The 17588-nt window shown below is 56.6% G+C and overlaps 2 protein-coding genes across 5 annotated transcripts; both read left to right on the top strand.

Annotated features, from left to right (window-relative positions):
- The first annotated feature begins 873 nt into the window (after positions 1–873).
- Positions 874–6617, top strand: TGFB1I1 (transforming growth factor beta 1 induced transcript 1). 3 transcript variants are annotated; one of them, XM_055135800.1, is made up of 11 exons: positions 874–1002; positions 2285–2400; positions 2493–2545; positions 3193–3335; positions 3468–3555; positions 3644–3749; positions 3868–4062; positions 5071–5244; positions 5431–5512; positions 5764–5912; positions 6005–6617. In XM_055135800.1, the coding sequence occupies exons 1-11, from the start codon at positions 990–992 to the stop codon at positions 6269–6271; spliced, it is 1386 nt and encodes a 461-aa protein (XP_054991775.1). In that variant the 5' UTR covers positions 874–989; the 3' UTR covers positions 6272–6617. The 3 variants fall into 3 exon arrangements, with proteins under 3 accessions (XP_054991775.1, XP_054991774.1, XP_054991776.1); XM_055135801.1 differs by lacking the exon at positions 874–1002 and adding an exon at positions 1247–1473; XM_055135799.1 differs by lacking the exons at positions 874–1002; positions 2493–2545 and adding an exon at positions 1244–1473.
- A 3746-nt stretch (positions 6618–10363) lies between these two features.
- SLC5A2 (solute carrier family 5 member 2) lies at positions 10364–17517 on the top strand. 2 transcript variants are annotated; one of them, XM_004615908.2, is made up of 14 exons: positions 10364–10489; positions 11341–11412; positions 11494–11598; positions 12252–12416; positions 12712–12817; positions 14117–14197; positions 14312–14541; positions 14759–14894; positions 15077–15184; positions 15291–15441; positions 15580–15748; positions 15837–16052; positions 17072–17201; positions 17289–17517. In XM_004615908.2, exons 1-14 carry the CDS (start codon positions 10364–10366, stop codon positions 17513–17515), a joined length of 2022 nt encoding a protein of 673 aa, XP_004615965.2. In that variant the 3' UTR covers positions 17516–17517. The 2 variants fall into 2 exon arrangements, with proteins under 2 accessions (XP_004615965.2, XP_004615964.2); XM_004615907.2 differs by having other exon boundaries at positions 17072–17517.
- Positions 17518–17588: the final 71 nt, after the last annotated feature.

Below are 17588 nucleotides of genomic sequence, written 5' to 3'. Positions count from 1 at the left end.
AGTTGACCCAGGTTTCATCCCTGGCACATCATATGGTCCTCAAGCCTGCCAGAAGTTATCCTTGAACATCACCAGGTGTGGCCCCCAAACCAAAATAAATAAATAAAAATTCTGATTAAACTGAACCGAGGGGAGGATGCTCTGGGGCTCAGTAATTGTTCAAGTTCTCCAGACTGTTAATTAGCTTGATGCCCACAGTCCAGTGCTCAAAGCAAGTCCATGTCTAGTAACAGCAGCCTTACTGTGTGCATCCGTGTCTCTGGAAAATGTCCTTTCCACCTGGGTCTCCCAGGGTCTCAGTCCTGGGTCTCTGTGGGGACTGAGTGCTTGCCAAGTGGGGAACTTTGGGGGAAACAGGTTTAGGTCACCTGGGTGCTGGGGGGTGGGGAGGGGCTTGTCGTGAGTCTGGTCTGCAGGGAGACGTGGGCTGGGTTTCAGTCTGTCCCAGGTTTTAGCTCCGCTGGAAGGTTCGGTGGGTCTGTCTCCGTCTGGAACTGGGGTCTGACTGTGCCTTAGAAGGAGACTAATTGGCCCGAACCCAGAGACTGTCTGGAGCAAGTCTCCGGGCAGGACCTGGGTGGCCGTGGGGCTCTCTTAGGGCCCAGGGTGGGATCTTGCGGGGGAAGGGGGGGTTCAGCCTCACTGGATGCTGGATGCTTGGTCAGGTCTGGAAAAGCCACTTTTCTGACTGCCGCCTGGGGCTCCGTGCAGCTGAGGCCAAGGCTGGGGTGTGGCCAGCTCCGCAGGCAGGCGGGCAGGCGGGGTGGGCCTGGGTGGGCCGTGGCCCTCCCTCCCTCACACGCCCCCACCCCGAGTACCCCGCACATTGCTCCCCCCACCCCACCCCAAGCCCCATCCCAGCGGGTCCCGGCTTCCTTACATGGTCACAGCCGGGGATCCAGCTCCCGGACGTTCCCCCCCCAGCCCCCCGCCCCCACCGGACACGGCCCCCGCCCTGCTCGCCCCGCGCTGTCCGCTCGCGCCCCGCCATGGAGGACCTCGGTGAGTGGGGTCCCCTTGTCTCCAAGACCCTCGCCGCAGCCTGGGCGCCTCTCCAGCCCGGTGGCCTCAAGTACCCCATCCCTGCCGCCGCCGCCGTCCTGTCGCTTCTGGTCGCTGCCCGCGCCTCCTTCCCGACTCCACGTCCCCCTTCCTGCCGCTCCCTTCCTGTCCCGGCCGGGCGCTCCTCGCCTGCCGCGCTCCCCTCGCTCGGCCCCTGCAGCTCTGCCGCCCACGGAAGGACGCAAGAGGGGCCGGGCAGCGGGCTGGGCGCGGGCGGCGGGGGGGCAGCGCCGGGCACCTGGGCTGCGGGCTGCGCGCGGGCAGGGGAGTCGGGAAAGCCGCCGGGGTAGGGAGAAGGGGCGGCAAGTTCCTGGTCGCAGAGAGTTAAGGGCCCCTACACGGATGTTCGGGATCCGGTCTTGGGGGGTCCAAAGGAAAAACGGACGAAGAGGGTCAAGATGCCAGGAAGAGGTGAAGGAAGTGTTCTACCATGATGCTATTTTTTAAAAAATGAGGCAGAATTCCCAGGTTCTGGAAGGAATAGGGTTCAAGGGATCCGGATCTGGGCACGGAGTGGAGGTAGTGGGTTGTCTCCCGGACCATGTCTTGTGTTTGGAGTTTGGTCTGGACCGGCGGTGACTTCCATGGGAGAGAGAGAGAGAGGTTCCCCTACCCTGCAGAAGGGGGCGCTGCTCATTTGGGGGTGACAGGGCCCTGAGCTGGGCTTGGGCCAGGGCTGCTGGATAGAGTCTGTTTAGGGGGAGGATTTAGTGAATGTGGCAAAAAAGAACATCCTATCAGAAAGCAGGGTGCCAGGCAAACAGCCAATTGAGCAATTTGGGGTGGAGCCAAATTTGGCTGAAGTAGAGCCAGTTTGGGCTGCATCCGGAAAGATGTGGTGAATAAAACAATCAGGAGACTTGGGTTTGTGCATAACTTGCACATGGAGTCATTTGGGATGTCTGGGCACGAATATCCCCTGCTGTCTTTCTGCTTGTCTTTCTTGACCTGGCTTTCTTCTGATTGTGCTTTCTTCTGATTCTTCCTTTGGGGGGGTGGATGAGGTGGGGGTTTGGAAGGGGTTGACCACGCCCTTCCATGCTTGGGGGGCATTCATGGGTCTGTGCTCAGGAGTGACCCCTAGCAGTGCTCAGGAACCATAAGCAGTGCTGGGGATCCAACCTCACTCCCATTTGGGACCTGGCTCCACTGGTATTCTACAGCCTTGTCATTCTCCTAATCTCGATTTCTCAACCTGTCCCCCGATGGCCTCTTCCTGCAGACGCCCTGCTCTCTGATCTGGAGACCACCACTTCACACATACCAAGGTCAGGAGCTCCCAAAGAACAGCCCCCAGAACCTCTCTCATCTCCCCTGTCTTATGGCCACCAGCCACAGGTGAGATTAGGTGCTGGTTTAGAAGAACATGGGCCTGAGGATGGGGTGGGGGTGTACAGGCCTATCGTCCTACATCTAACTCTTCTCTGTAGATGGGGTCTGGGGACTCTCCAGGAACCTCTGGGGACAAGGATCACCTATACAGGTGAGAGGCCTGGGAACTGGAGGGGATGAAACAGCGATTAAGAGGAACAGAGCTGTAGCACAGTGGGGAGGGCATTTGCCTTGCACACGGCCGACCTGGGTTTGATCCCCAGAGTCCCATATGGTCCCCTGAGCACTGCCAGGAGTAGTTCCTGAGTGCAGAGCCAGGAGTAACCCCTGAGCATTGCTGGGTGTGACCCAAAAAGCTGAGAGAGAGAGACAGAGACAGAGACAGACAGAGAGACAGATAGACTTGGTATAAGAGATAGATGAGAAGAAACTTGGGCAAAGGTCAAGAGGATTCAGGTGCATCATTGGTGTTAAGAAATGCTAGAGCTAAATACTCAAACCACAGAGTCAACAACGCTAAAATCACAAAACCCAAACTTAAAAGGTGTCTGTCAAGATGGCAGGCTGGGGCTCGGGGTGAGTGGGGCAGGAGAGGGAACCTGGGGACACTGGGAGAGGGAAGAAGTAGACACTGGTGGCAGGATCATTGATGGAACATTGTATGTCAAACACCCAACTATGAAGAACTTGGTAACTCACAGTGCTTTAATAAAATAAAATTGGTGGGGCGGGGGGAGAGGCTTGGGTGAAGAGGCTTCCCACCTCTGAATCCAGGCTCCTACCTACCCTGTTTCCCAGTACGGTCTGCAAGCCTCGGTCCCCGAAGACTGTGTCCTCTGGGGCTCCTCCATTCTCCTCTTCCAGTGGAGTCTTGGGCACGGGGCTCTGTGAGCTAGACCGGTTGCTTCAGGAACTGAATGCTACTCAGTTCAACATCACAGGTACCGAGAGAGGCCTTCGTGGGATGAGGGGAGGGCAGGGAAGGGGGGGTGGACTTAAACAGACACAAAACTTAACTGGGATAGGGTGGGGAGAGCATGGCCGCTGGCCAAGTGCCTTCTCTCCCCTTGCAGATGAAATAATGTCTCAGTTCCCATCTAGTAAGGAGGCTGCAGGGGAGCAGAAGGAGGACCAATCTGAGGACACGAAAAGATCCAACGTGTAAGTTCGACTGTTTGGCGGGGCTGAGTTATTGGAGAGGCTCTTTCTCTGGGAGGCAAAGAGCTAACAGATGTTGTCATCTTCACAGCTCTCCCAGCCCGTCCCCAGCTCTCCCAAAGCCTTCTGCCACCTCCGCCACCCTGGAGCTGGATAGACTGATGGCTTCACTCTCTGACTTCCGCGTCCAGAACCATGTGAGTCAGGTGGGAGGAGGGTGGTGGGCACTGTTGGCTTGTGATTTCCCCCCAGCCCCCCACCCCAAGACCTTTCTTCTGTCTTCCCGACTCACCTCTCACGCCTTCTCTGCCGCAGCTTCCGACCTCTGGACCAAGCCAGACGCCAGCGCCCAGCTCCGTGAATGAGGGTTCCCTGTCTCCACCCGGCCCTGCGAACAAGGGAAGCCTCGACTCCATGCTGGGAATGCTGCAGTCTGACCTCAGCCGACGTGGAGTCCCCACCCAGGCCAAGGGACTCTGCGGCTCCTGCAATAAACCCATTGCTGGGCAAGTATGTGCGCCCACTGACCCATCTTGATTACAAACCAGACTGAAACCAAAACAAACCATTTTCCCTCCTTTCAACGCTCAGTCCTTGCCCAGAGGGGTCATTTCCAACCACCACTGAAACCAGACCTATTGAAAGTAAATAACTCTGGGGCATGGCTATTATTGTTATTCATCTTTTGTGAATAAGGAAACTGAAGGTCTGAATCACACCGTCAGTGAGTGGCATGGTGAGAACGTTAGTCCCGTTATCATCTATTGAGGCTCGATTCTGGGCACGCATTGCTAACCCTTTACAAACTCTTAGTTTATTAACCTTTACAGATTCCTCAGGTGCTTCCCACACACATACCATCTCTTGAGCATCACAAAATTCTCTTTCTTCTCCATGAGAGTCTAGTCTGGGAACTCTGGTACTTGGCTTGGTGACCTAGTTGATGGAACAGCTGTGTTCAGTGCTTGATTTAGATACGCCTGCTAGAGTGTCCTGCTTCTTGGTCAAGCCTTGGCACTGTGAAAACAAAACAAAACCAAAAAAAAGGGAGGAAAACAAAGTTTCAATACTGTGCTCAGCTTCGAACTGCCAGGCCAGGACTGGTTTCAGATCCCCCAGCACCACACCATGGTGTGGCCCCGTTAAAAACTTGTAATAAGTTGCTGCTTGCATCTCAGAATTTCTAATCCCTGTAAAGGAGGGTGTCATTATAACATTTGGGGGACCTACACTATTTTGCCTTTGTGGGACCCTTCCTCCGTTAAGATGCACTTTTAAAATTATATTTTGTGAATGTGTTGGTGTACAGATGAAATATTATGCATCCAATCTTTGAAAAGAAATTACGTATTCATGGCATAATAGTTCTGAGCACTGTGCTGTAAGGCCTGGGGTGACCCCATCACTTAAAGACTGTCTTGAAAGTGGGGTGCTTCTTCCAGCTCTCCAGCGATAGGACCTGAAAAGCCTTAACTTCTGACGATTCAACTGCATCCCACTCTGCCCCCAAACCCGCAGGTGGTGACGGCGCTGGGGCGAGCCTGGCACCCTGAGCACTTCCTTTGCGGCGGCTGCTCTACGACCCTGGGAGGCAGCAGTTTCTTCGAGAAGGACGGAGCCCCCTTCTGCCCCGAGTGCTACTTTGAGCGCTTCTCCCCGCGGTGTGGCCTCTGCAATCAACCCATCAGACACGTGAGCCACACGCACCCCACTACCCGCCCCCGCTCTCCCGGGACCCGGCGCCCAGCCCTGTTCCCGGACTCTGCACTTGTCCCTCTCTCGGGCTTCCAGGTCCCCTGGGCGGGGGAGAAACTGGGCGGGGGCGGGAAGAGAGGCGGCGGGAGGGACACCCTTGCGGCTCCTTTTCTTCCCCCGCAGAAAATGGTCACTGCCTTGGGCACCCACTGGCACCCGGAGCACTTCTGCTGCGTCAGTTGCGGGGAGCCTTTCGGAGATGAGGGTGAGAGCGCGGCTTTGGCCTCCGAAGCCGGGTGGGCGTTTGAGGCTCCAGCCCCGCCGAAGCCCAGACTTGGGGGCTTTCTCGGGGGGGGGGGGATGGGAGTGGCGGGGGCGGGGGGGGGGGCGGGCTCCCCGCTGTGCAGCGCCTGACTGTCCCGCCGCCGGCCCTGGGTCCCAGCTGGTGGGGGACCCGGTGCATCCCCACCCTGACTCCTTTCGGTGCCCACGATGCCCCCCCCCCCGCTCCCGCAGGTTTCCACGAGCGCGAGGGCCGCCCCTACTGCCGCCGGGACTTCCTGCAGCTGTTCGCCCCGCGCTGCCAGGGCTGCCAGGGCCCGATCCTGGATAACTACATCTCGGCCCTCGGCGCTCTCTGGCACCCAGACTGCTTCGTCTGCAGGGTGCGCTGCTGGCGGGGGGAGGGGAGGCGGCGCCGGGGCGGGGGCGGGGCCGGCTCGTGTCAGGTCGGGGGGTGACCGTGCTGTCCCCGCAGGAGTGCTTCGCGCCCTTCTCGGGAGGCAGCTTTTTCGAGCACGAGGGCCGCCCGCTGTGCGAGAGCCACTTCCACGCGCGGCGCGGCTCGCTCTGCGCCACGTGCGGCCTCCCGGTGACGGGTCGCTGCGTGTCGGCGCTGGGCCGCCGCTTCCACCCGGACCACTTCACCTGCACCTTCTGCCTGCGCCCGCTCACCAAGGGCTCCTTCCAGGAGCGCGCCAGCAAGCCCTACTGCCAGCCCTGCTTCCTCAAGCTCTTCGGCTGACTCCGCGGCAAAGGCCCGTCCTCCTCCAAACACCGGGGTTCTCCAGACCGAGGAGACCTGGCTCTCTCATGTGGGGCCCTCGCCATCCCCCATCCCCTCACTGCCCCGCCCCCACCCCGCGGTGCCCCATCCACTGGAGAAACCCCTCCCTAAGGTACTGCCCATCCTCCTGTGGTCAAGTTCAGAAAAGGGCCTCCAGGGCAGGGGGGAGGGGCAGTGCCCTGCAGGGGATCTCCCCCCACTCTCCGGGACTGCTGATTCATCAGAGACCCGGCCAGGCCTTCGGGCTCCAGCTCTTGCTGTTCTGTGCACTTACTTCTTTTCTACCTACATAAACACACATTTCCGGTCACTCCTGGTGTGGTGTCTTTGGGCAGGACCAGGGTGCCTCCGCAGCCTCCGCCCATTCCAGACTGTCTTGGGTATCAGATGCGCGCCCGCAGCTTGGGAGGGTGGAGACCAATGACAAGGACAGGACTGGGCTGTGCAGATAATGGCAGAGCCCAAGCAGGTCCCTCCCCCTTCTTCAGGTCCTTATATCTCTTTATAGCCCCTCCAGCTGTGTCCAGATGCCTGACCCCTCCTCCCAGACCCCCCCCCCCCCCCGCCGAGTGACTCCATGTAGAAGTGCCAATTTATGCTTTAATCTGGACCCTGAGACACAACTTCCCTCTAATGAGTATTTGACATAACATTGCCCCAGACAAAAGATCCAAGAATGTGGTCAGGTCAGCAATAGGGGAGTGCCCTGGGGCTCCGAGGCCAGAAGAACTCAGGTTGGGGGCCAAGGCAGGCGTCCAAAGAAGGTGACTGAAGCTAAGGCCCCGCGGGCACCTGGGTACAGGGAAGCCTGAGCGTTAGCTCTGAACTGCACGGGCCTATCTGAGTCCCAGCATTTGGCCTGTGTATTTTCCTAGAGCGCCAACAGACTTACACGTTCACACTATAGATAGCACTTGGAGCTGGAAATGATGAATCCTGACATGTCTCATAGCTCCAGGTGAGGCTAGCTGCCAAGAATAACCTGTGCGGGCAGTACCCAAGAGGAGGTGTCCTCTGACCTCGCCTGGGACACATCCCTCGTATGCTGCTCTACTGTTCTTTTTGTTTTGTCTTGGAGTCTCACCAAGTGGTGCTCAGGATGTACTCCTGGCTCTGTGCTCAGGGGTCTCCTGATGGTGCTTAGGAGACTACATACAGTGCCGAGGAGCAACTGGGGTTGACTAGGCCAGGCCTCTACTGTCTTGTCAGCCCCAAACTTCCTCCTTTTGCCCCTTGTACACATGCTTCCCAGGCAATGCTGTCCTCCTCCTGGTATGTCACCATCTCCCTGTCTTGAGGATGGTTCAGTCGGCCATTTGTTCCTTCATCCACCAAGTGTTAACTGAGCACACAGCAAGCTTCTGGGGAGAATGTGCAGAACCAAGCAGGCTATTCCTTGCCTTCAGTATAGATGAAGTCTAGTAGCCAAATATGCTCGAGTGACCAGTGTGATGAATAATGGGAACTTCCCTGCCTGCTTAAATTGACTATTTCCCCTCCTGTTTCCACCCACAGTACATCCCTCCTCCCTTTAGAGCACTGTTGCCACAGGTATTTATTGCTCCCTTATGTCTGTTTTTGGAACAAGAGCTTCTTTGTTAGATGGACACATTTGATTTGCTGACCACTGTCTCTTTGGTATCTAGAATGGTGCCTAATTCAACACATAATGGTTAAGGAAGGAAGAAAGGAAGGAGGGAGGGTACGAAGGAAAAAATAGAGAACTAAGATCAAGGTGAGGCAAATGTTGTCTTCTTAACCAGATAGGAAAAAGCCTCTGTGAAAATGTACTGTCCTAGCTGAGGCTTCAAGATTGAGAAAGAGCTAGCCAAGCAAAGAGACTGAGAACATTCCAGACGCAGAAATGAGCTGGTGCAAAGGCCAGAAGATAAAAAAGAACTTGGCACTTTGGAGGAAGAAAGGAAGCCCAGTGTCATTGGGTTAGAGCCAGCAGTGGGGAGAGGCAGAGGTCAAAGAGAAAGCTGATACTCGTCATGAAGGGATTTGTAGGCCATCGTGAAGATGGATAGTTTTTTTTTTCTTTTTGGGTCACACACGGAAATGCATAGGGGTTACTCCTGGCTCTGCACTCAGGAACTACCCCTGGCAGTGCTCAGGGAACTATATGGGATGCTGGGAATCGAACCTGGGTCAGCCGCGTGCAAGGCAAATGCCCTACCCGCTGTGCTATCACTCCAGCCCCCAAAGATGGATAGGTTTTTAAGAACCAGTAACTCCAGTGTATTCCCTGACACTTTGCTCTGGACTTTTCTCAGGTACTTTTAGCTACTCTAGGGGCTTTTCACCAGCGCCCAAAGCAGACACAGTAGGTGCCCACTCAGATTCACTTAGCCCACAGCCCGGGAGATTATGTAGAGATAGTTCCCAGATATCCAGTCTCCCCAGCTGCTTCCTGAGTTTCTGTCTGGAGTGTGATCTTGTATCTAGCAGGCCTGAAGTGTGGTGGAAGTAGTTTCCAACGAGTTAGAGACAGAAGTACCCTGAACAATGAAGTGTGTTCCCCACCTCTGAGCTCAGAGGGTCTCTAGAACTGGGCTTGGATTACACTGCTCACAATGGTAACCCATTCATCAACCCATCTTTTATTGGATTCCTCCCAACCTTTTCTCAGTCTCACTTCCTCTTCCAGAGTCTTTATGGGGTTTATCTCTCTCCCTTGTAATATCCTTGCACCCATATTCTCCTCTCAGAGTATACTTTTGCAGAGATACAAAATAAGGCTCTCTTATATTGTCTGAAAATAGTTTCCTGTTGACTATCTCTGGGCTGGAGCGATAGCACAGCGGGTAGGGCATTTGCCTTGCACACGGACAACCCAGTTTCAAGTCCTCCACCCCTCTCAGAGAGCCCAGCAAGCTACCGAGAGTATCTTGCCCACATGGCAGAGCCTGGCAATACCCGTGGCATATTCGATATGCTAAAAACAGTAACAACAAATCTTGCAATGGAGACATTACTGGTGCCCGCTCAAGCAAATCAATGAGCAATGGGATTACAGTGATACAGTTGACTATTTCTGGCATGAAGCTAAGTGCTGTAATCAGACATCCAGGTTAGGTCCATTCTAGGGGGGGGAAAAAAAGTATTTTTTTTTAACTTTACACTCATATATGTAGATATTCATCAACCTTCTCCCTTTTTGTATTCAGTCCTGTGCTGAGCAATGGAACTCCAGGGATAAATCAGATCATTTCTTGATTTGGCGGCATCTCTAGTTTGGTTGGCCTTTCCAAGGGCTAGCCAATGTGTTCCTAACTGTATCAGGAAGACCATTCTTGAAAAGACAACATGGGCTGGGTACTGAAGGCAGAGTAGAAGTTGCCATTTGGAAGGCAGGGAAGCATTCTATGGGGGTGCATCTTGTGAAAGTTGGGGATACACGGGGGTTGGGCAAACCAAGGGTACCAATATGAGATGTGATTTCATTTTAGATTTGGTAGAGAAGCCAGGGGAAGGGTAAACAGGAGTCGAGGCTTGACAGGCCTTCAACATCAGCCCGAGGATCTTTTACTTCCTCCTATGAGCTATGGGAAGATCTTGAGCATAGAAATGATAGAATAGGCTTTGAAAATGATCCATCAGGACCAGAGCAATAGTTCAGCAGGTAGGGTGTTTGCTCTGCACGCGGCCGACCCGGGTTCGATCCCCAGCATCCCATTGGTCCCCCAAGCACCACCAGGAGTAATTCCTAAGTGCAGAGCCAGGAGTAACCCCTGAGCATTGCTGGGTGTGACACAAAAAGCAAAAAAAAAAAAAAAGGAAAGAAATGAAAATGATCCCGCTGGAGCTTGATTGGAATTTTAAGCCCGGGGCCCTGGGAAGGTCTGGGAGCTAAGACCCCAGAAAGAGTGCTCCTGATCTCGAAAGAGTTCACCTTTGGCCTTGATGTGACCTGATTCAGCTAAACATAGTTGAGGTGGGGGGACAAGGCCTGGGGGACTTGCCGGCTCACTGCCCCTGAGGTAACCATTAATCTCTTCCCTGGGGAATTCCAGGGGCTCACCCTTTGAGGAGCAGATCTTGGGCAGAATGGAGGAACAGACAGAGGCAGGCTCGGCACCTGGGCTGGGGGACCAGAGTGTCCTTATTGACAACGCTGCTGACATCATCGTCATTGCTGCTTATTTCCTTCTAGTCATTGGTGTTGGACTGTGGGTGAGATATCAAGGGAACACTGTTGGGGGCCACGCTCTGGGGTTTGGTTGGGGGTGGGGGGTCTTGGGAAGAGTCTTTCCATAGACCATAAGGACAGAACACCTGGACCGGGAGGGGATACCTGAACGGAAAGGAGCAAGCTACGCTCTGAATGGCTGCAGGAAGACTCAGCCAACACCCATTCCTTGCTCGCTCACCTTTGGGTGAGCTCATGGAGGGGTTGATAAATTTTCATCAGGGACAGCTTTCTAAATGAGGCTTCTGTTCTTCCTGTCTATGTTACGGCTTTATAAAAAGAAAGAATTTTGTGTTCTAAGTAGCTCTTCTGGAGCGGTAGCATAGTGGATAGGGTATTTGCCTTGCATGTGGCCGACCCAGGTTCGATTCCTCCTCCCCTTTTGGAGAGCCAGGCAAGCTACCGAGAGTATCTCGCCCGCATGGCAGAGCCTGGCAAGCTCCCCGTGGCATATTCGATAGGCCAAAAAAAGTAACAATAAGTCTCACAATGGAGATGTTACTGGTGCCCGCTCGAGCAAATGGATGAGCAATGGGATGACAGTGATACGGTGATGGCTTCTTTTTGGATATGGTGCTCGTATCCAAAGCACCCGGGAAGACTCAGGCTGAAACCAGCCAGACTCAACTTGGAGAGTTGGATGCCAGGGTAGGGCCTGCTTCGCTCTGGGTTTCTGGGAGAGGAGGCTGTGGGGTGGGGTCATGTGTGAACCCTCAGGAGAGCAGAGCGCCGGTTAATCTTCAGCCTGGAACAAGCCTGAGGAATGTGTTTAGAAGCCTAATGATGCCCAGAGCCGTGCCCCTGATCCACATCTCTCCCTGCCTGTGTCCTCCAGTCCATGTGCAGGACCAACAGAGGCACTGTGGGGGGCTACTTCTTGGCAGGACGAAGCATGGTGTGGTGGCCGGTGAGCGAGGCTTGGCCTGTGGCACGGGAGGAGCTGCGAGAAACATCGGGGCTCCCCTTCACCCTGCTCCCCCGGCCCCAGGTTGGGGCTTCTCTCTTTGCCAGCAACATCGGCAGTGGCCACTTTGTGGGCCTAGCAGGGACCGGAGCCGCCAGTGGCTTGGCTGTGGCTGGATTCGAGTGGAATGTGAGTCCCCCCTTTTCACCCCAAACCCTCACCCTCTGTAGGAACCTTGAAAGCTTCGCTCCTGGAGACTGCAGTGGGGGGTAGGGAGGGGGTGAGTGAGAGGAAGTAGGGGTAGGGCTGGGCTTCCAGTAGGGATCCGTGCTTGGGGGCCTGAAAAAGGTGGCCACTTTCTGAACAAAAATACGCTCTGCTCCCGACATCCCTGCGGAAGCCGGGGGCCAGGCCCCAGCCTCTGCTTGAAGTTAAGTCAGCGCGGTCCAGGCTTCTTGAAGCTACGCTCTGGGGGCCTCCCTGGATCAGTTAAAGTCCTTGCAGAACCAGGAAGCAGACAAAGCTCTGGCCCTGAGACTCACGCTGGAGGGCTGGAGACATCAGGGTTTGTCCCAGGCCTTGGGAGACAGAAAGTGGGATGGGAGGAGGGGGAGCGGAGGGTCAGGTGCAGGGATCTGGTATTTGGGGGTCAGGGGCTGGGGTATGGGAGAAGGGGAGCGTCTAGGTCAGGGAATATGGTCTGAGTCAAGGGCGGGTCCAAGGTGTCCAGATTTTGTGCCTTACTTCCTGGGGGCATCGTCCACAGCAGCATCCTCTGGGGGTGCTTCAGGGACCTGCTCTAGGCCACCTCAGCCTGCCCTCTGTCCCCACCCCCCCACCAGGCACTCTTCGTGGTGCTGCTCCTCGGCTGGCTCTTCGCACCCGTGTACCTGACGGCGGGCGTCATTACCATGCCGCAGTACCTGCGCAAGCGCTTCGGCGGCCACCGCATCCGCCTCTACCTGTCCGTGCTCTCGCTGTTTCTGTACATCTTCACCAAGATTTCGGTGTGAGAGCTTGGTGTGGCGGGATCCTGGCAGGGCGGGCGCTCTGGGCGGAGGTCTCTAGAAGGGCCTGGAGGGATGGGACCAAGGAGAAATGATTCTTGATCCCATCCCTCCAGGGAGGCATTGGCCTGGGAGGAATAGATTTCTGGGAGCCCTGGCCATGACGGGTGGGACCTGCAAAGACGGAATGAATGGGAAAGATGGGGGGACTTCTGAAGGGTGGCCTCATAGGGCAGGTCTGAGTCCAAGGCCTGGCCCTTGGGTCCTGATCTGCTCCCCTGCTCACTTCTCAAAGGTGGACATGTTCTCGGGGGCAGTCTTCATTCAACAGGCTCTGGGCTGGAACATCTACGCCTCTGTCATCGCGCTCCTGGGCATTACCATGATCTACACTGTGACAGGTGGCTGTGGCACGGGCTTAGGGAAAAGCTTGCTCAGGAGATGCGCTGGGGGTTAGGGGAGTCAAGAATAAAAAGGGGAGGCTGGAGCAAGAGCACAGTGGGTAGGGTGTTTGCCTTACACGCGGCTGACCTGGGTTCGATTCCCAGCATCCCATATGGTCCCCCCCCCCAGCACCGCCAGGGGTAGTTCCTGAGTGCAGAGCCAGGAGTAACCCCTATGCATTGCCAGTTGTGACCCAAAAAGCAAAAAAAAAAAAAAAAAAAAGAAAAAGGGAGTGTGGGGGCTGGAGCAATAGTACAGTGGGTAGGGCATTTGCCTCACATGCGGCGACCTGGGTTCAATCCCCAGCATCCCATTTGGTACTCTGAGCACTGCCAGGGGTGATTCCTGAGTGCAGAGCCAGGAGTAACCCCTGTGCATTGCCAGGTGTGACCCAAAAAGAAAAAAAAAAGAAAAGAAAAGGGGAGTGTGGTGGAGAACTTCTGAAGTGATGTGTTTCAAGAAGAAACTGCATGGTAGCACTGTAGCACTGTCATCCCATTGTTCATCAATTTGCTCAGGCGGGAACCAGTAATGTCTCCATCGTGAGACTTGTTGTTACTGTTTTTGGCATATCAAATATGCCACGGGTAGCTTGCCAGGCTCTACAGTGAGGGCAGGATGCTCTCAGTAGCTTGCCAGGCTCTATGAGAGGGATGGAGGAATTGAACCCAGGTCGGCCGCGTGCAAGGCAAGCGCCCTACCCGCTGTGCTATCAGTCCAGTCACTCTCAAGAAGAACTAAATCTATGAAACACACACACACACACACACACACACACACTATGCCTTGGACTTGGACTGGAAGGACAAGTCACTGAGCCTGTACTGGACCTGGGCAGGCTCAGAAGCTCTTACTTTGCATGAGCAGGGCTGGAGGCCAGCGCAGGTATAGCCAGTCTCCAGCACCAAATGCAGATTCCAGGATCCTAGTAAGGGGCCAGAGGAAGCAGGCTTGGTACCAAAGGTGGCTTGAGGGACCCGGACACGGGGATGGGATGGGGTGGAGAATGGGACCTTAGAGAATTAGATGAGCAAACTGGTGATGAGAGGGCTCTGGAGTCTGGTCCAAGGGCTATCAGAAGGGGCTGAAACGAAGCTCACATTTGGTGAACTCAGTGAGAACGCCAGGCTCTGCCTCCGAATGCCTGAGCACTGCCTCCCCTCCCCAGCATGGAGTCTGGGCCTTGGTTCTGAAACTTGTTCTTCGGGAAGGGACACTAGACTTGGCCGTGGGCACTGACCCTGGTGGTGTTGCAGGCGGGCTGGCAGCGCTGATGTACACGGACACCGTGCAGACCTTCGTTATACTCGGGGGCGCCTTCATCCTCATGGGTTATGGTAAGGGGGCTCAGCCAAGGGGCAAGGGCGCACCGAGGTCTGCCAGCTCGGTTGCGGAGCAAGGCAATCGCCCATGTGGGTTCTAGAACATGCCATGGCATGACTGCCTTCCAGCTTTCCATGAGGTGGGCGGCTACTCGGGACTTTTCGACAAGTACTTGGGGGCAGTGACGTCGCTGACGGTGTCCGAGGATCCGGCTGTCGGGAACATCTCCAGCTCCTGTTACCATCCCCGGCCCGACTCCTACCATCTGCTGCGGGACCCGGTGGCCGGAGATCTGCCCTGGCCCGCGCTGCTCGTGGGGCTCACCATCGTCTCCGGCTGGTACTGGTGCAGCGATCAGGTGCGCCCTGGAGTCTGGGCAGGGCCTGGCAGGGCGGAGCTGGGTGGGCAGAGGCCGAGGAGAGCTGAGGCGGGCCCCAAAGAGGCGGGTCCCTGGTGCCATGCGCACGGTCTGCGTTTGGGCACTGAGCTGGAGCACGTCTCAATGACAAGCGAGGGACCCGGGAGGGTGGAGGGGTGGGGAGAGGGGGATGAGTGGCCGATGCTTCTCGCCGCAGGTCATAGTGCAGCGCTGCCTGGCTGGGAAGAACCTGACGCACATCAAGGCGGGCTGCATCCTCTGCGGCTACTTGAAGCTCATGCCCATGTTCCTCATGGTCATGCCAGGCATGATCAGTCGCATTCTGTACCCGGGTAACGTCTGCTTTCTTGCCCAGCCGAGTCCTGTGCCCCCACCCGCACCCCCATCCTGCCCGCCTCCCGTGCAAGGAGCCCGGTTCCTTTGGGGGGTTCCTGGCTCCCGTGTCAGCACCCCCGCGTCCCTCGCCCCCAAACCCTGCGCTACCAGGGGTTTCCCCTAGTCCTCTGTTCTGCAGACGAGGTGGCATGCGTGGTGCCTGAGGTGTGCAAGCGTGTGTGCGGGACGGAGGTGGGCTGCTCCAACATCGCCTACCCGCGCCTGGTGGTGAAGCTCATGCCCAACGGTGAGGACGAGGACGGGGCGCGAGGGGGGCGCCTGGGGAGCCCCGTGCACCCGTGGGAACTCCCCGGTGGGCTGGGCCTCACGGCGGCGGCGCCATCTGCCCTCAGGGCTGCGCGGACTCATGCTGGCCGTCATGCTGGCCGCGCTCATGTCCTCGCTGGCGTCCATCTTCAACAGCAGCAGCACGCTTTTCACCATGGACATCTACACGCGCCTGCGCCCCCGCGCCGGCGACCGCGAGCTCCTGCTGGTCGGACGGTGCGGAGGGCCCCGGATTTTCCTACCCCTACCCCCACCCCCACCCCCACCATCGCCTCCATCCTGCCCCGGCGCGCGCGCGTGGAGGGTGGGGGGCGTCGAGGGTCTCGATCGGACGCCCCGCTGCCGCCCCCGCAGGCTCTGGGTGGTGTTCATCGTGGCCGTGTCGGTGGCCTGGCTCCCGGTGGTGCAGGCGGCGCAGGGCGGCCAGCTCTTCGACTACATCCAGGCTGTCTCCAGCTACCTGGCGCCGCCCGTGTCCGCCGTGTTCGTGCTCGCGCTCTTCGTGCCCCGGGTCAACGAGAAGGTGCGCGTGAGGGGTCCTTCTGCTCCTGAGCCGCGCCCTGAAGCAGCCCTGGTGGCTGGCCGACCCTCTCATCACCCCACCTCCCCAGGGCGCCTTTTGGGGCCTGATCGGCGGGCTGCTGATGGGTCTGGCCCGCCTTATTCCCGAGTTCTCCTTCGGCTCTGGCAGCTGCGTGCGCCCTTCGAACTGCCCAGCAATCATCTGTGGGGTGCATTACCTCTATTTCGCCATCGTGCTGTTCCTGTGTTCCGGCTTTCTCATCCTCCTAATTTCACTGTGCACGGAGCCCATTCCCCAAAAGCACGTAAGTGCCACGCTCCGATCAAGGTAGGCTACGACCCAAGTGGGCAGTGCAGCCCTCTGGCAAGTCAAGTCTACCCGCACCCCCCCCCTCCCGGGGGTGAGAACTTAAAATTTCTCTTTGGGGGTTTGCTGAGAGCAAGCTGGGAATCCAGTCTGAAGCTGCGTTCAAATTGCAAAGCAAATACTGAGTTTCAATTTAAGTGTCATTTATCTGAAGTTGGGCTGGAGTGATATAACAGCAGTAGGGCGTGTTTGGCTTTCATGAGGCGGACCCGTGTTCGATTCCTGCGCCCCTCTCGGAGAGCCCGGGAAGCTACCGAGAGTATTGTGGCTGCACGGCAGAGCCTGGCAAGCTACCCGTGGCGTATTGGATATGCCAAAAGCAGTAACAATAAGTCTCACAATGAGATATGTTACTGGTGCCCGCTCGAACAAGTTGATAAGCAATGGGATGACAGTGACAGTTATCTGAGGTGGCCTGGGGAGAGGTGGCTTATAGAAGTCTGGGGGTGATACTTATAGTGCCCAGTCTCTGGCACGGTCCTGGGATTTAAAATATGGGGTAAGACTGGTGACACAGAGGAAAGAGTACCAGTATCTTGGAAGCCCATGAACGGCTTGGTCTGGAAGGACGAATGGTGGACTGAAGGACTGGGTCTGGAAGGAGAGGGGGGGCAGGAGCGGGGACAGCAGGAAAATGCCATGAACAGAAACACCCACGCAAAGAACCACAGCAGTGAGCGTCAAGTAAAATTCTGAATGTGGAGAGGACACCGGGCGTGATAAAACAGGACCAACAGCTTTATTTTTTAAAAATATTTTAATTTGTATTGAATCGCTGTGATGGTACAATAGCTTTCAAACTCCAGCTGAGGAGGGTTGGCTGGGCCTGGGGATAACATGCAGCGGTTAGAGGGATGGAGGAAGTCGAACTTGGACTGGGTCAGGGTGTGCCAGTGTGGCCGCAAGGTCGGGGTGACCAAACAGAGCCCCCATGAGTCTCCACTCCCCCTCCCCCAGCTCCACCGCCTGGTTTTCAGTCTCCGGCACAGCAAGGAGGAGCGGGAGGACCTGGATGTTGATGAGCTGGGAGGGCCAACCCCACCCCCTGTACAAAACGGGTGTCTGGAACATGCAGTGGAGATTGAGGGTAAGACACAGCCCAGGGACCTGGGACTGGGAAGCGGAGGGGTGACAAGATCCTGCCGACTAACTGTAAGACCTCAATCCTTTTCAGAGCCCCGGTCCCCAGCACCAGGCTTTTTCCGCCAGTGCCTGCTCTGGTTCTGTGGAATGAGCAAGGGTGGGGCAAGTGGTCCCCCGCCCCCGACGGAGGAGGAGGTGGCTGAGGCGAACAGGCAGCTGGAGGACATCAGTGAGGACCCGACTTGGGCCCGTGTGGTCAATCTCAACGCGCTGCTCATGATGGCTGTGGCCGTCTTCCTCTGGGGATTTTACGCTTGAGGTCAACTTTTCTGGGCACCTGAACCCTAGCCGGGGGTGGGCTCAGTTTCACAGTGAGCAGGGGCGGTGGGGT

The sequence above is a fragment of the Sorex araneus genome, chromosome 4, assembly GCF_027595985.1.
Source record: "Sorex araneus isolate mSorAra2 chromosome 4, mSorAra2.pri, whole genome shotgun sequence".
Lineage (NCBI taxonomy): Eukaryota > Metazoa > Chordata > Mammalia > Eulipotyphla > Soricidae > Sorex > Sorex araneus.
The sequence above is the reverse complement of the archived record's forward strand: the minus strand, read 5'-3'. Positions and strand labels throughout refer to the sequence as shown.

Excerpts from the sequence above, each read along its gene's own strand:
- TGFB1I1 (XM_055135799.1), top strand. The coding sequence starts at position 1,405 with ATGTTCGGGATCCGGTCTTGGGGGGTCCAAAGGAAAAACGGACGAAGA. Across the intron at positions 2,401-3,192 it reads CTTATGGCCACCAGCCACAG|TACGGTCTGCAAGCCTCGGT; the intron begins GTGAGATTAGGT and ends CCTGTTTCCCAG. Across the intron at positions 5,513-5,763 it reads GGAGCCTTTCGGAGATGAGG|GTTTCCACGAGCGCGAGGGC; the intron begins GTGAGAGCGCGG and ends CCGCTCCCGCAG.
- SLC5A2 (XM_004615907.2), top strand. The coding sequence starts at position 10,364 with ATGGAGGAACAGACAGAGGCAGGCTCGGCACCTGGGCTGGGGGACCAG. Across the intron at positions 11,413-11,493 it reads GAAGCATGGTGTGGTGGCCG|GTTGGGGCTTCTCTCTTTGC; the intron begins GTGAGCGAGGCT and ends CCCCGGCCCCAG. Across the intron at positions 14,542-14,758 it reads GGTACTGGTGCAGCGATCAG|GTCATAGTGCAGCGCTGCCT; the intron begins GTGCGCCCTGGA and ends TTCTCGCCGCAG.